At 30.2% G+C, this 18,331-nt stretch overlaps 1 protein-coding gene across 1 annotated transcript in view; it reads right to left on the minus strand.

The window, feature by feature from the left end:
* Nucleotides 1-2,104: 2,104 nt before the first annotated feature.
* The window catches only part of LOC143058533 (neuromedin-K receptor-like), a 62,233-nt gene continuing 46,006 nt past the window's right edge, over nucleotides 2,105-18,331 (minus strand). Inside the window, exons 2-4 of the mRNA XM_076232037.1 lie at nucleotides 5,841-5,941; nucleotides 4,357-4,447; nucleotides 2,105-3,621 (exon numbers count right to left, since the gene is read on the minus strand). Of these exons, the coding sequence (XP_076088152.1) occupies nucleotides 3,403-3,621; nucleotides 4,357-4,447; nucleotides 5,841-5,941 (411 nt within the window). The 3' untranslated portion in view covers nucleotides 2,105-3,402. The remainder of the gene's footprint in view (nucleotides 3,622-4,356; nucleotides 4,448-5,840; nucleotides 5,942-18,331) is intronic.

The following is an 18,331-nucleotide window of genomic DNA, read 5'->3' on the forward strand; positions in this document are numbered from 1 at the left end:
ATCTTTTTTCTTGGGTCTTTTGAAGCGTAATGGACACACTCTTGTAGTTGGTTTCAGTATAGTGCGAGCAAAACGTATCAAAAGAGAGGCTATGTTACCGCTGCGAAACCGGAAGTTTGTAATACGGAGGTGTATATCATCCCATTTGGTCATGTTTTTCCACTTCCGTATCGAAGATTTTTAAAATGCCAAATTACTCCTCTTTGAACTCCCTCTTTTTCCCACTTTCGTACCACATTCCTGCATTTATATATAGCGTCTGAAAACATTGAAAAGCTATAAACGTTAAAGGACCTACAAAATATTCAAATCCATCTAAGGTGACCTTTGCCCTTGAAAAGACTACTGATAGTATGAAAAAAAAACTTTGATAAAATTGTAGTACAAACTTTAAAAAAAAGTTTTATATTAGCGAAATAAATATATTAAAATATTAAATGGTTCATTAAAATTGAAGTACATATAATTAGAAATAAATACAGATTTGATTTGGTATCAACGTAAAATTAACTGTCTTGTTTATTGTTTGGGAATCATTTATGCAAACAGTGTTTTATGTCGATCAAAACGTAGGAGGTAAATTAGAAAACCTATACATAGATATAGAAGATTTGCTTAATATTCTAAAATGTGTGGGAAAGAAAAAAACAGAAGTCTTTAATTGTTGATTTCATAAGAAGAATATTTTTGGATGTATAGCAGTTTTAGCATTCTAAATCGTCTATCAATGCTGGAGAATGATCAAAATGTATATCTGATTATCACCCAGTTCAAATTTAAATAATTTTCTGCATTTGCGTTGGTCGAATCAAATGAATGCACTTATTTAAAAAAATTATTTTCATTTAAGAAAAGTAAGTGATTTAGATAATAAAATTAAATTTGTAGTTCATCTTATCCCAGTACAGAAAGTGCTGCAAAGAATGAAAGAACGAAAAAGCTAGCTGATCTATACCACGGTTTACAAATGGTCACATACGAATAACCTCATCAATAAATACTGTCAACAGAATAAAAGCACGATTTCAAAACTCATTAGAACAAGGAGTGTTAATTTGTTTTATAAAGATATACATTCAAATGTGGATCTAAAGATATCACAAATGAGAACACGGTCATCGACGTATATTCGAAAAATGCACTGCTGATCTAAAAAAAATATTATTCTTCGGTAGGAAAAGATCAGATAAAACAACTCAGTATTATGACAGAAATTTTATAACTTAATATTACAAAAAGCACACTAAGACAGAGGAAAAATAAATATTTGTCATATATCTCTTAGCTTTGTATTGATATGAAAAAGGAAATCTTTTTATCTATCTTTTAATACGTTTACTCAATATATAAATGAATTAATTAACAAGCAAAAACTAACAATAATGTTAAAGTATCAGAATAGTTGCTAAACAAAATAACCAAATGTGCTTCAACGAAACGGCATCGACAAAAAGAAAAGGATTTTTTTTTAGATGTGTGAATCAATGATAACTCAGTTTATATATTAAACTTAAACTCAGGGTTAACATACAACGGAATAACTTCTAACATTACAGAAATATTAAGTGACATGTCGTTAATAAGACAAAAGAAACCTTCTGATTGTGAAATTCAGGAAACAAACCGGTAAAATACATTGTACATCTGTAATCCTAAGATGGAATGAATTCATCATTCGTCATATTTTAAAAATGTACCAAACAGTTAATCATTCAAATAGAAAATAAATATTAACAAGGCAGAAACTGTGATAAACAAGTACTAGGCTTGACAATTGTTTATGAATATAGACAAACCTCATAAAAATCACATATAAACTTGTAATGCCAAGCTATAAAGGGAATAGAAAACAGAAAAACAATACCAAACCGATGAAACTCGAACTTTAGTAGAACAAGCATATACAACACAGCCACAAAGCAAAAACTACACAAAGCATGACATGGTAATTAGTATCAAGCTTAAAATACCCTAAATATCTATAAAGAAATATATTTATATTTGTTTTATAATACATCAAACTGATAACAGAAACCCCTCAAAGTAATAGACAGTTCAACAGACCCATAACCACCAACATTTATTTTCACAGAACAAAATTCGATGCAATTCAAATAGTTATTGCCATAAAGTTTGTGGCAAATACAAATATGTTAACACTATAACTAAAATTCACACATATATTTATAAACAACATCTCATTTAATTAAAGTAAGTAGTCCAGTATCCCTGTACTCAGTTCTAATGGCGTTATGATGCAGGATTCCAATGTATTTACTTGTGATAGTGTTGATAGATGGAGTATAGAAATCATCCTTTTTTCATCAGACAAACCTTACTAGAAAAGTTTGTTATCAAATTTTCAAAAATGTTCTTCTCATTTCCTTATTGTATTTACAATTAAAAAAAAACAAGACAATCAACCATAGACAAAACAACAAATAACTAAACATGGTGCAATCATCCGTTTTTGACGCAGGCACCCAACGTTGATGATTTAAATAACCTAAAGCAACACAAAAATAATTTCTTGCACACAAAACTAACTAATGCATAAACCTGGTTTATTTAAAACTGGACCAAGCAATCACTTATTTAAGTAACAGCATTCACCAACATTGCGATGCACATACTTTAAATAGAAATAGATTAGTTTAATCGTTTTATACATCAGGTTTTGACGCAGACACACACTGTTAAGGTTTAAATAAAATTAAACTATACACAAATAACTTTTGGTAAACAAAAACTGAATGATACAAACACATTGCTTACTTAAAACTGGATCAAGCAATCTTTTCAATTAATAAAGTAACAGTTTTCTGAAACATAGAAATGCGCATAATTTAAATGAGAAACATATATATGACGGTATTTCAAAAAGATCAGTAGACATTTAACCTAAGTAATCAACATTTGATAAAAGATCAGCAGATATTTAACTTAATTAAGCAACATTTGATAACAGAACAAATAATGCCAATGTTATAGTCAACAAATTCACAACGTTCTCATATAAACACAAAATACACAATAAAATAGTTTAATCAAACGCCCTCTCGTGTGATAGTTTAAAACAATTAGACAGATTTTTTTTTTAGTTCCATCCATCCTATAAGCTAATCAACTATGTGTATAGGTACGGCCTTTCAGTTTCCTCTTCTTTCTTTCGATTTTTTATTTTCTCTTGATGTATTGCTCGTGTTATTGATATCATTTCCAGTAAATTGACCGTTTTTTGCAAACCATTTTTGAAAGTAATTATTGCCGTTGCACTTTTAATATCAATAACGGTATCAATTTTCCTGCACCAGATGCGCATTTCGACATTGATAATATAGACCTAGACATTCGCAAAACTAGCTTATTTTCTTAATATGCTAAATATATCTAGTATTTATTTTATAATTTCGTAGCCTGATTACCGGATCTTATAAAACAAACGCTACGTTTTGGTTTTCTCGACTGTATTCTCCTCTCATTACTACTATCACTGAGTCGGTACATTATACTGGTTCTCTGGTTAAGTCTTTCAGAATCCTCAGTCAAATAATTGCTTTCTGTTCTTTTCTTTTTTGTACAAATTTTACGTAGGTTTTTGAATTCCCGTTTAAATTTTTCCTACAAAACAGTTTTAATAAAATTAGAATATTAAGAAAACAATCAAAATAAAATTCTGTAAATTTTTGTTGTACACAAATAAGAAAAATTGTATTTGTTTTCAATTAATTGTATCGTAAACTGTGCTATTTTTAGATTGTCATACAGATGGGGTGTTGTTAATTTTTAGGGATGTACAATAATTTATAGTAGCAAAGTTCCTCGTCGTTTGGGCTCTGGTACACAGATCTTTCAGTGTTAATCAAACGGCATCTTCTTATTTCCAAATATACACTAATGAAAATAAATAGCAAGAAGCATAAGCCCTTTTAATTTTGCTAAATTTTTTTTTACATTTGGTGTAAAAAAAAATCACGGATGCCACTCGTTAAAAAGAGTTTTTTTTGGTAATCTATTATTTATTCGTTTTGTTTTTTAGTAATGTTTTTTTTTTACTTAGAATTGTTATAAAAAAATCAATGACTACTTTTACACATGCTCACTAATCACATGATTTAGTTACTGCCCTACAACTCGTAATTTGATGATACATTTATGGTTTTCATGAATTGGGATATTTTATTAGTTTTGCGTAATGATATTTAATCAAAATCAAAGCCGATGTGGCTATGTCAGTAAAAGTATGATACATACTATTAAACGATGATAACAATATTAAATTTCTTTCCTTCACTTTTCCTTTTAAGTTTATTTCAGTTCTCTATATTCTTTTTTCTTAAATTATGTTCTACTCACGTTTAAAAGTCCATAGATAAAAGGATTGTAACAAGAATTACTCATAGCCAACCAGTCTGAACAAAACCAAATTATATTGATGTATTTAAATCTGAAAATACAAGAGAAGATACACTTATAATAGAACAAACTTTAGCTTTAGAGTGCGTTTCGACAAGCGATGCAAACGGCTAGGCGCGCACATGTTTTGACTGAATGTTTCTAACGTTCGTTTGCAAAGTATACCTAAACTTTGAAAACTATGCACTCGTTAAAATTCGTCTACAGTTTGTCGTTCATCGTTTGTTAGTACAAACGCTTCATTTGTTTCTAACTTCAGCCTGATTGAACGATGTATTGTTTCAACTTTTGTAATACTAACAACATGTGCATGCATGCTGTATATGTTTCTACTTTTGCGTTATGCAACGTTTACACAATTTTGGTTCAAAAGAAAAACACCTTTAGTCTAAGATAGTGTTTGTGTTGTTATGATTTCCCTTATTGTTGTGACGATTCAAGGTTTTCAAAGACCAATATTCAATTTTCCGGAAGTGCTTTGAATCATACTATCACCATTTATCCTGACGTGTTTCCTTTACTAAATTCATAAATACTGCACCAGATATACATTTTGCTCAATATTTTATCAAAGTTATATTAAGCGAATCTCAAAATACAAATTGTTAAAGAACTAGTAAAAACGGGAAAGCCAAAGGTATAGCAAATTAATTCCAGAAAACAATCATGGTCGTTGATGATTAAACATAAAAAAATTCAAATGTTATCTTGAGTGTTATTTCTTTAAATTTTACAGAATCAGTTAAAGCATTTTCGTGCTTAATAAAACGACACGAAAACTGATTAATAACATCATCGGAGACTAATAGCCTACAAGCATAATATTCGAGCCAGTGTAAGTCATGCCATAAAACGGTATCAATTTTATTGCAATATATATATTTTGACAAATGTTATAATTAGTAATGATCCTTAAACCCAATTCACACTTTCAAGCGTATTTCAGTTTATTTCAGGTATTCCCATATAAACAGTTGTTCTAACAGTTAAAAAATATTATTTTGTCTTGCGTCATGTAGTTAAAGTGATATTTTCATTGTGACTGGATAATGATTTCTAAATAAACGCATCAGTAGTACACCGCTGATCGAAAATCATAAAGCTTATATATAGATTAGATGGTGAGTATTATCTAATCCTACAAATGAGCTGTAGGGTGTATTAACACAGGAACGGATCTGAAAACTTTTGAGCTGTCGCTAAAATAGAATTGAAATCCAAAAAAAACAATGTTTACGGTAAAATGATATGCATATTTTACGGTTTTTCTTGTCGAAATTAATACACACCTCGTGTTTTTATACGATAGAAAACGTTTTAATTGTGTATTATCTTTACCATTTACTTTTCTTAACACCATATTCTGCTGGTTTGTGATCCCGGTCATTTGGAATTAAATTACACTTATAAAGAATCTCAATTACCTGTTTATTTTTGGATAAAATGCTGATACAAAATTGTATGTTTGAAGTGGTAACCAGCAGAAACCAAAAAGGCTTACAACAATTATCAGCATCTTTACAACCTACAAAATATGAATAATAATAATCATAAAAAAGTAAATTGAAATGAAGTTATCATAATATCATGCATGATATCACCAACATTGATGTTATAATTATCATCAATTAAATGAAAAAAACTTTAAATGATTATGATTTTCAGATTTTATATTTATATTCGTTGTGACGATTATGATTGCGATTGAAGATATAAAAGAAATTTCTTTCAAAACTAAAAATCCATCGGCAGGTCGTATAACCTTACAGCCATAGTTGTGGAAGCTCCTGATGTTAACAGATCGGCTGTTATCTACTTTGTAGATACAACTAGCTGACTTCTATGTTTCAACAATCGTCATGCTATCATCCCATTTGTATTAGTTTCATACGGCTTTATTTGCAAAATAAAATTATTTATGAAAGGTAAAACATTGAAAGGTATCGCCCAATCTTAACAATGACTTTTTTGTTTTAAAGTCTGAAATATCCCCCATGAATCAAGATCATGAAACGTGCTTCTGACGTACAAAATTAAAAAGTTATTGAAAGTGTCATATTTTTTCCATTCCTTTGATGTTTGAGCTTTTGATGTTACTATTTGCTAAACGACTTTTCTATTTGAATTTTCCATGATTTCATAAATCTTTTTGTTTTAATTCATCATATTAGAGCCGTTCACAAAGCTTTGAAATGAAATAACAATTAGTTTCGGAGTGAAATATGTTGGTGTTTATTGTCAGACTATTTGTTTAGTTTTCATGTGATGTTGTTGATATTTCATACCCCGTAGCTGTAACTTTTATGATTTTGTTACTTCAAAGGTGCCAATATCTTTCATTTGATAATTGTTTTGAATATCAAATATCCAGATAAGTTAATACTGTTGCGATCGATTCTTTGTGCAACAAAACAATATTTCCTAATTAAATTATTATATTAATGTAAACGTATTTAAACAAAATTTGTATTTACTTGAACGTTTGTTTTGATTTGGATTTCTGAAAATGGAATTTCTATCAAAAACAAAATAAAGCAATTACCCAAAGGAAATATAAATACAACTTATGTATTTGTTCCTGAAAATTTATTGGTTTCCGTTCGTTTGATGTGTTTGTATTTTTCCTCCTATATCTACTTGTAATCATTTTGATATTGTTCATTAACATGATAAATATACTTCCATGGATTTGTTTCACCTCATTATAATTTGACATGTTGGAGTACATTATTCAATTCGGGGTCTTTTGAAGCTGATTTTGCATTAAGATTTTAACTCATTGTTGAAGACTGGACAGTAGCATACGGTATAGTTATTAACTTCAATGTCATTTGATTTCCAGTGGGATGTTGTCACATTTGAAATCCAACCATTTCTTTTGTATCTTAATATTCAATAACCTGAAGCAATTCAAAAATACTGCAATAAAGACTGTATATGTAGCATCTAATTTCTTTAGAAACCTTTCAGATTTTAACAAAACAGATATTCTCATCAATCAAACCTGTAAATGTTCTTCGTTAACGCAAAGTTCATCGACTTTATCAAACTGACGAACCAAGAATGTAAATCAATACGCTTCAATGGACTTAGTAAATGAAATTGATTTTGTTTTTGACGATAATATAGTCCTAATAATTTAAATGTCAAATAAGTTAAACCAGATTAAACAAAAGTATATGATTCGTCCTACGCTTCAAAAATTTGAAATTAACGTGAATTTTACTGAACAGATGAAATTTACAATGTTGTATAGTTATTTCATGTACACGTTTTAGTTTATCCTGCTGTTCATGATTGTCTGAAAATGTTTTCCATTCATATTGTTCTTCAGAAATGCTTGAATACAACTAAAACGTAAATTCATCTATAGTTCACGTAAGATTAAGCAATACGTAATTTGAATGCAACTGCAATACACATTCTGAGGTCTAACAGGTTCATACAACACTCAACAGCAATACACAAACGTAGTCCGACAGTAGGCGTAGCTGTGAAGCAATATCTGTATTGTAAACAGATACAGCCGAATTGTAGGATAAAGTATTGCGTTAGTCCAAAAAATTATGACATTATTTCAGCATTCATTTTAGAATAGCCATCAAAACTGTCATAATAATGATAAGTATTTTAAATAGTAAGGTGAATATCATTGTTAATTTTATGATTTTGTTTTCATATGATTGTATGAACTTCAAGATTATACAAACGTCATTAAGATATGTCCCTGTTTGTCATGTTTGTGGTGAGCACTGCTCCTGTAAAAGTAAGATGTCCGTTTCTAATTTTCGGTTTTCGTGTTGAAACTTATTATCATATTATTTACTGATGCATTTTTCTATGCTGAGTGTTTTTGTTTGTTTGTACTGTATGATACTGTCACACATTTAGGCGATATTTTTTTTTAAATTGGTCGGTTTTATTCCATTGAAATGTCTTGGTTATTTTGATTTGTGTGATCTCGGAAAATGTTACAATGTTTATTTAAATGTTTGTGGTTCAGATTGGTAAAAAAGGAAAAAGAATCATCTAAGATTTCTTATTAAAATTTCATACTGAGATGGCAAAGACGACAATATTTGTGTCCTTTCAATGTCTGGATGTCGGATAAACAAATAAAAATCTCTCTGGGGATATATTTCTCCGTTACTTTACAGTGACAATAAATAGAGTTAATATAATTATACGCAAGTGAATTATGTTGTCCCTATTAAATCAAAGGACAAAGAAACAAAACAATCGGTCGGAATAGGGTTTCTATAATCGGCGTCTGCTTTACATATTTCCTCAGATGCCTTCAAAGGTTAAGTATGTGAGATCAACTAATCTATACTCGAACGCTAATGATACTCGAAGTATATGAAGCAAAAGATATCAGTTACAATCAACTGCAATGACTAAATGGAGTGAGATTTGGGACAGATTTTAATTTTTCAGTTATATTCAACTTCATAAATGATTTGATTTTAGTGTTGCTCGTTTGTCTTATGTATATAAACGCGTTCTTGACCTTATATATTATGAGCATGAATAGCTCTCTCATTAAGTTTCATTTTATTTATTAACGTCCAAAATTTTAAAACCAATTAAAGGCAACAGTAGTATACCGCTGTTCGAAAGTCATGAATCAATTGAGAAAAGAAAAACAAATCTGGTAACAAACAAAAACTGAGAGAAACACACTAAATATCAGAGGAAAACACCGAAACAAAAAAAAAACACTTAAGTGGAACAATTTCCAAGGCAACACACACAGAAACGAACTATAAGATAACATTTCCCATTTTCCAGACATTGTACAGGACATTAACTCAGAAAAGGGAAAGTCCCTAATCAAATGACAAAATCAAACGCCTAAACACACTAAGGGAATGAATAACAACTGTCATATATATAAAAACGTTCAAACCTGACGGTATAAAAAGTGCTTCTTATGACCTTTTACCTACATATATTTTTTTTATTATTATTAATTATTATAGTTATGGTCAAAACAAAAACGTAATTAAGAGCCTAAATGAACATCAATGATTAAAATGATCAAAAATATCTTATTTCATTTTTTTTTTTTTTTATTTATGCTTTCAATATTGTTCATTTATAACGACTACCAAATTTCAAATGAATTATTTTACCTCATTATGATTTGACATGTTGGAAAATTCGCGGCTATATATAGCTGATTTTGCAGTATGGATTTCACTCATTTTTAAAGACTGGACAGTAACAAACGGTATGATTTTTAACTTTTATGTCATTTGATTTACAGTGGGAAGTTGTCAAATTTAAAATCTAACCATTTCTTCTTATTTTCATATCCATTTAGCTGAAGATAATAAAAAATATTGCAATACAGACTTTACAATGTATACATGTATCATCAAATTTTTTAAGAAACCTTTCAGATTTTAACACAACTGATTTTCTCTTCAATCAAATATGAAAATGTTCTTCCTGAACGCAAAGTTCAGCGACTTTATCAAACTGATGCACAGGGTAGGTAAATAAATATGTTTCAATGTATTTAATTGGTTTTAACGATAACGATAAAAGATCCCTAGCAATTTGAATATCACATAAATTAAACCGGGTTTTACACAATCAATCGTATAGGTCAGTCAAAATATTTTCCCAAAGTTTTTGCTGGTGAATTAACCATTATCATGTTGCATATCTGAACGATCTTCATATTACAGATTTTTCAAACAATCATTTTTAAACTTCAAGTTTCACAAATTGTATAATTTTATTGAGGTATAAGTTTATAAGACAACATTTAGACTTCTTGGTAGGGTATCATTTAATTCTCTCTTTAATCTTCAACTTTCTAATTAACAATTTTCTTTGCTTCTTGCGCATAAACTCTCCAAAATGAGGAAAACATTTTAGAATTGAGACTCCGTATAGTTTATGGATACAATCAATTCTTTGTGGATCTATACGATTTAAACAAAAGTGTATGATTCGTCCTACTACTCAAAATTTCGAACTTAACGTGACTTTCACTGAACATGCTGAAATTGATATTGTCACATGCTTATTCTTACAGATAAAAACTGAGTACTCTGACACCCTCACTTTACGAAATTTTTTCTGGCCCCAGTGTGTCAGATAATACAGGTTTCACTGTACAAACATTGATTGAATATGTCACTGTTTGTAATGTTTGTGGTGAGCTGTGCTGCTGTGAACTGAAGATTTTCAGTATTAATTTACATTTAACATGGTAAAAAGTATTATCATATTATCTATTGATGCGTTTTGCTATGCTGAGTGTTATTGCGTTTGTTTGTACTGTATAACTATTACATTTAAGCGATATTTTTTAATATTGGTCAGTTTTCATTCCATTTGAATGGGAATTTCTCGATTATTTCAATTTGTGTGATCAAAGAAAATGTTACACTGTTTTATTTAAATATTTTTGGTTTATCACGTTCATATAAAAAAATATGGTAGGATAAGGGAGCTACCATTTGATTTTTATGGGGGGGGGAGGGGGGGGGCTAGGATGAAAAGTTTGGTCCTGCTTTTTTTTTTAGTTGTAATCCCTGTCCTGCCTTTTTATTTTTTACTCTATTCGGTCCTGCCTTTTTTTACTAGTTTATCCTGACTTTTTTTACACAAATTGTCATCCTGCCTTTTCTTTTTACCAAGTTGCTCATCCTGCCTTTTTTTTTTAATCAAAACTCCTGTCCTGCCTATTTTTTTTCAAATTTCATCCTAGCCCCCCCCCCCCCTCCCCTAAAAATCAAATGGTAGCTCCCTAAAAGGAAAAGGACAATCTAAGCTTTCATATCAAAACATGAAACTGTATAGTGATGGCGAAGACGGCACTATTTGTGTCCTTCTGTGTCATGTCTGGATGTCGGATAAACAAATCATAAATTCTCTGTGGATACATTTCTCCATTACTTTAGAATGATAATAAATATAGTTAATATAATTATACTCAGGTGCATTATGTTGTCCCTATTAAATCAAAGGACAAAGAAACAAAACAAGTCAGAATAAAATTTCAGTCGGAATAGGATTTCTACAATTGGCGTCTGCTTTATATATTTCCCAAGATGTCTCATATGGTCAATTATTTGACAGTGGACTTCAAAACAACTAGTCTGAACTCGAATGTAACATTTGATAACTACATAAATGTATTAATGCTACTCAAAGTTAATGAAGTTCATAATGTAACTAACAAAAATAACAAACTCTGAGGAATATTCAAAATTGAAAGTCCTCCTCAAATAACAAAATCAATCGCCCCAACACATAACAAGAATGGATAATAACTGCCACGTCCCTGATTTAGTATCATCATGTTTTATGTAGCAAATCATGGATTAAAACTGGTTTTATATCTAGCCAAAACGCTCACTTGTATGGCAGTCGTATACAATCCCATTATATTGACAACATTAGGGGAAAAAACAAACAAACATTCTAAATTAAATGTCAAAAATTGTGGTACAGCAGTCAATATTGTGTTATAACCTTAATCCATATGAAAACAACAGTCTACAAAATATTACAATGAGAAAAATGTATAAGAAAAAAACATTAAAATCTGATGATTAAAATGCTTCATGTAAACTTTTAACTTCAAACTATTTTGTTTTTTATAATAGCTATGATCAAAACAAAAACTTAATTAACAGCCTAAATAAACATTAAATTGAATATAACGGAATTTGATGAGACTGTCATTAAAGTGAGAGGGTAAGCGCTTAAAAACTGGTTTAATCCGCCATTTTCTACATTTGAAAATGCCTGCACCAAGTCAAGAATATGACAGTTCTTGTCCATTCGTTTTTGATACGTTTTGTTATTTGGTTTTGCCATGTGATTATGGACTTTCCGAATTGATTTTCCTCTAACATGTCTAAGTCCAGTATTTTTGTGATTTTACTTTTGATTATGTCAAACAAACAAAAAACATTTCTTTTTGGAAACGCCACCGAAAAATACATAACTGAGGTTAAATTTCATTGTAGATTAATACATTTTGAAGCTCAGTTGATATTTAAAAAAAAGTTTAATGAAACTCATTGAGAGAGAAGGTAAACACGACCATATAATCATATTTGATTACTTGTATGGGCTCTAAAAGTATCATGTAGATGCATTATACAGAATTTAATTGTATCTGGCGCCTCGGTTTTAAATACAAGGGTTGACTTTAATAATAATCATAATAATAAGCAGCATTGCGGTATTTATAAACTTAAAGTATTGGCAATTTTTTAGAAAACAGTCGATTGTAGTAGGCACAAATACATCTCGTAAGTAGATATATATAACGCATAAGCTCATATTCCGATTCAAAAATCATCTCGCTCATATCAAAATATTTTTATATTTTTAAGATACAAGTTGGTGGGGTTCGTGTTGTTTATTCTTTAGTTTTCAATGTTTTGTCATGTGTGCTGTTGTTTGTTTGTCTTTTTCATTTTTAGCCATGGCGTTGTCAGTTTGTTTCAGATTTATGAGTTTGACTGTCCCTTTGGTATCGTTCGTCCCTCTTTGATGTAATTAACTTAACATTATGAATTCACAATAATGAAAAAAATATCCTACAGAGTAAATTTCTATTAAAGTTGTAGATGACAGACTTTACTTGTAGACTTCTTCTGTACAGTACTTCAGCAATAAATCATGTTATGTGTACCTATGTTATCTAAGGTCGTCAATAGTCTTTAACTATTTTGTCCTTCTGCGTAACGTTTAATTAGATTTTTTTAATGCTTTGATATTTTCTCTTAACTGATAAAACAATAGTTTTTAAATTGAAAGCGTAAAAGTACATTAAAACAATAAATGATAGATAGCAGATACATTTGTCTTTGGAATGCAAGTGTCATTCGAGGATCGTAATGATGCTATGTGGAAAAACTAATCGGTTTTCGACATTTTCAAGAGCTAAATTGACAGCCCGTCATCTCTTCACTGGCTACCATGTTTAGGATTGAACAAATTGGGTGGCGTAACAAGGAAATAATTTTGATAAAGTAGAGTCATAAAACAGTACGTGTGAACTCTGTGGTGAGGTCGATAGAACTTTTACCAGTATACATTAAAGATAAGTTAATGCGTTAATGCGTTCCCTTTATAGTTCGACGAAAGGATATTCAGAAATCAGAACTTTTATGTTGACATAAGCTACTATTGATATTGATATAGCTATATATATGGCTGTAATCAAAGGTACCAGGCTTATAATAATACGCAAGACGCACGTTTCGTCTACTTAAGACTCATCTGTGACGCTCAGATCAAAATAGTTCTGAAGCCAAACAAGTACAAAGTTGAAGAGCATTGAGGACCCAAAATTCCAAAAGGTTATGCCAAATACGGCTAAGGTAATCTATGCCTGGGATGAGAAAATCCTTAGTATTTCGAAAATTCATGGTTTTGTAAACAGGTAAACCAGGTTTCTCTCGTCCTTTTCTTCATAAGAAAATAACTGTACCAAGTCAGTGGTATGACAGTTGTTGTACATTCGTTTGGTGTGTTTGAGCATTTGATTTTGTCATTGGATTACTGCTTTTCCGTTTTGAATTTCTCTCTGTGTTTTGTTTTGTTTTGTTTTTATTTTATTTTACTCTTTAACCAACGTTTGGTTATCGATGATCTCGGAACATGCTTGAATTACTAACAAATAGCGATATTTAAATAATAATTAGATATATGGATGAATCGAACTGTTCTAAAAGATTTTGTTTTTTTGCTTCTTTTAGACACCTTTTAAAAATTGCTTCAATCTAATTATACAGCGGCACTACGTCACATTATTTAGATAAATCAGGTCAAAGAATAAAGAGCAGGGAAAGACTGACACAATTTTTATAATTTGATTTGTAATCCGATTTCATTTTTCTATTTCTTGTTAATAGAAGGAATTTCTTTTCATCTTCCCACATAGACATAAAACCACGTCGCTTACATTATTTTCGAACATTGACTTTGAAAAAAACTTCAAGTTTATGTTCAGGACATTGTAATGTTTTCATAGTTAACGAGTTTATCCTTATGAATACACAGACATGAACAAGGACAGTATGTCAATGTAAAATCAATCACCGTCATATAAAGCCCACATCGTTTTCTCCACCTAGAAAAAACAATAAATATAAAATATATAATCTATAGTTTTCTGTATTTGTATGTGGATAAGTGATTAAAAAAAGAAATAACAGATTTCTGGTACACATCTACCAGAGATTAGTACAAAAACACAAACATTACAGATCTTATACCTACATTAGGTCTTCATCGAGTAAATTAATGAATGCAATAAGGATTATTCATTTGTTATTATTCGTTAATTCCTCCTAAATTAAACAAAGAGTTACATCCTTTTTATGAACATAGTATCTGTCACAAATCAAATTGATATTGATACTCGGTATTGAAGTCCTTGTGATGACCTTTCAAGTATCACTAATGCATCTAGTCTTCTGTAGACAAAACGTGCGTCTAGCATTCTTAACTATATGCTTTCTTTCCTTAATGATTTATATTTTAATATTTATAATGATTTTGATTTGGCTCATTTATATTTATCTCCCTTCATTCTTATTTGACCTTTATAGAATGTTAAATGAAGCTATTGCATGTAAACATGTCAGCTCTTTTTTTTCATTATTATTTACACTGTGGCATATTATTTTTTTTTTGATAAATGCAAAAAGGCAAATTGTAAGTCAAATATTTCACAGAAGTCTCTTACTGTGTATCATAATGTAAATACTTACTTAATATATTTAAGAAGATGTGGTATGAGAGCCAATGAGGCAACTCTCGATCCAAGTCACTATTTGTAAAAGAAAACTATTATGGGTCAAAGTATTGCTTTCAACACGAAGCCTTGGCTCAAATCGAACAACAAGCTATAAAGGGACCAAACATAATTAGTGTACAAACAGCAAAACCAACGGTCTAATTTATATATAAAGTGGAAATCAGAAACACTTATAAACCACATCAAAAACTGACAACCACAGAACATCGGGTCCCTAAATTGTTACACTTGTACTCTTTATACGGTTATGATGTCAATTTGTATAATAACAATTGAATAAAGAGATAGGGTATGATCAACAATGTGATCAATCCTCTACCACTAGAGTACAAATGTCGTTCGTGTAATTATATACCTTAAACAAATTTATTTTCGCGAGCGACTTATTTTCGCGACTTTCGCGAATAGAAAAATAACGCGACCATAAATCGTCGCGAATATGTAAAACATGGATCGTTCCTTCAAGTAAATTAGAAAATCGCCGAATTAATTAGCCGCGAAGTTGTCTAGAAAGGGTAAGGGGGTAAAGTATCCGCGAAAATAAGTTGGTGTACAGTAAAGGTCACTGTGTAGCATTAACAAATGAGAAAACGGACATGAAAAATGTGAAAAAATTCATAAAAGAAAACCAATTTTGTAACAAATAACACATATGATAAAGTGCAACTAACGTCAACAACTGACTTAAAAGCTATTATATTTGACCGATACACAAAAGAAGTTGACGGCAATATATCGTTTCAGTCAGTTCCTTCATCTCATATATCTCTCGTTATCTAAGATAAGTCAAATATCAACCATTTGTGTCTTGAAACTGATGCGGATAGATAACCAAATGAGTATGAATCTGGACAGTTTTTGTTCTTTTTGTGATTTTTCCCATTTTTGAAAAGCACTTTACAAAGAGTTTGGTGTTGGAGGCAAGTGTTGTTTTTTGAGCTGTTCAATATAATTTGCTATCTTTTTCACGTATCGTGAAATTTGAATCCAAATTTGCCTGTTAGCAATCCTAGTTAGTACTATATGCTTCTGCTTTTATCATTAGTAAATTGTTTAGACTTTAAATATCCTTTAACATTAACATGAATAGCGATGCAATTGAAAGCTTGATGGACTGCAGAATCAGATGCACATGTGAAATATCGTATACTTGACCTTAGTTGTGTCTTGTGGATGCTTTCAAAACAATATCGACCAATGTTTCAATGAAGGAATGAAATTGCCATACATTACAAATAAAGGTCCCGAAATGAGAGATGTCCTTCATTTTTGAGTCCTTTTCACATAAAAACCTTTCGTGTCTGAACACAGTACAATAAAACTACTGACATAACATCGTAATTGAAATTCAATCATTTTATCTTCAAAGTCTTTATTGTTATCAGTTGATTAATCTAGAGACTTAATAGTAACTTAAATTGTTTTAACAATAAAACCAATGATATCGATAGTTTTGTAAACAGCAAATCATAGACTAGAAAGTAAGGTCAGATGCATTTAACAAAAAAGTACAGGTAGTGTTTAAAATATTAATAGATTGGGTTTTTGCATTACTAGCCAGCATGGACATGGCTACTATTAACGTTATAACTAAATTTGTTAAGAATGATGTCATGGATGCCTGTCATTTGATGAGGCAATTGTTCATCTACTTGATGACATCTAAATTATAGATAACAGCCATAAATATGCAAAATATAGAATATTCATTATACAAGGAATCCCAAACAAGGAAAATAGGTTAAATATGTGTTTTGTTACTGAACAAAACATATAAGAATCTTAATATCCTTTGGTTTACGGTTTGGAGAGAGCAAATTTAAAGCATACATGATACAATGACTAAGTAGTCAACATAATGCAATAGCATGGGGATAATGATAAATCTTTGTCACATATATTGTTTTTAATAAACACATGTTTCGAGCATAACATGCATTCAGGTCTGAAGCTGCAGGAAAGAACTATCTCAGAACAACATATAGGTTCTAACATGTATAAGGTACAGGACGGGTGCAACATGTATAACAGGATCTGTTTACACTTTAAGAGCACCTTTGATCACACATCAAATTTTAGTGAGTTTTGTTTTGCTCAGTCTTTAGTTGATGTTTATTTGTTGTTTTTGTTTTTAATTAGACAAGGCGTCTATGTTGCATGATCGAAATAATACGGTCGGTGTTTACAGGCATTTGCGTTTGGATAAAAATTATCTACTTGTAAATTAAGGCACTTCTAATCCTCTGGTTTCAATATGAAATAATATGCTTTTGCATATTGCTTCGAACACTTATCAGAAAATTTTATCTTTAATTTCAATACTTTTTCATTTTATCATGTCGAGGCCTTTATAGCGTTTTATGTGGTATTGGTTTTGATCATTTTTGAAATTTGTACTATCAACTTTAGTTGCTAAATCTACTTTATTTGGTCAAAATTAAAGCAATCTAAATTAAATTGTCTTGCAGACACTGTGTTATATCAATTTAAAAATGAGACAAACATATAGATTGATCTATCGCTAATGTTGTATCTTCAAGTTTAAGGTACGTTAAGTTTGTCTTGAACATGTTCAATATCGTGTATCATAAACAATTTTAGACACCTCACATGAAAGAATCTACATAAGATTATATTTTTTTTGTGCAATCCTTTTGTCTCGCTATTGTAAATTCGGACAAAACAAATAGTGACAAGGCATCAAATTCGTCCTATGTATTTATAGAGATCCTTTTGAAAGTATGTTTAGTACGAAAAAATGATAAACCGACATATATCAAAGAATTTCAAACAATTGATTAAGAATTTTATGAGGAAATGTAATGCAAACGAATCTTAATACGCAATAGCTTTTCTTACATATAGAAGTATTTTGGAATCGATTATTTTTGGTCTTGTGTTGTTCAATGATTGGTTTTCAATGTGTTTCTCCTCTAACTCATATTCCAACGTCAGATATAAAATCACGACTCTTAAATTATTTTCCAATTTTTGCATCTTATTAATTTCCGGTAAAGTTACAGAAATATAAGATTTTAATTCAGAACAAATGTATCATTATGAAAATTGCTGTTGTCTAATTTATGTAGACCCAGAATATTCTATATCCATGCT

The sequence above is a fragment of the Mytilus galloprovincialis genome, chromosome 14 (assembly GCF_965363235.1).
Source record: "Mytilus galloprovincialis chromosome 14, xbMytGall1.hap1.1, whole genome shotgun sequence".
Lineage (NCBI taxonomy): Eukaryota > Metazoa > Mollusca > Bivalvia > Mytilida > Mytilidae > Mytilus > Mytilus galloprovincialis.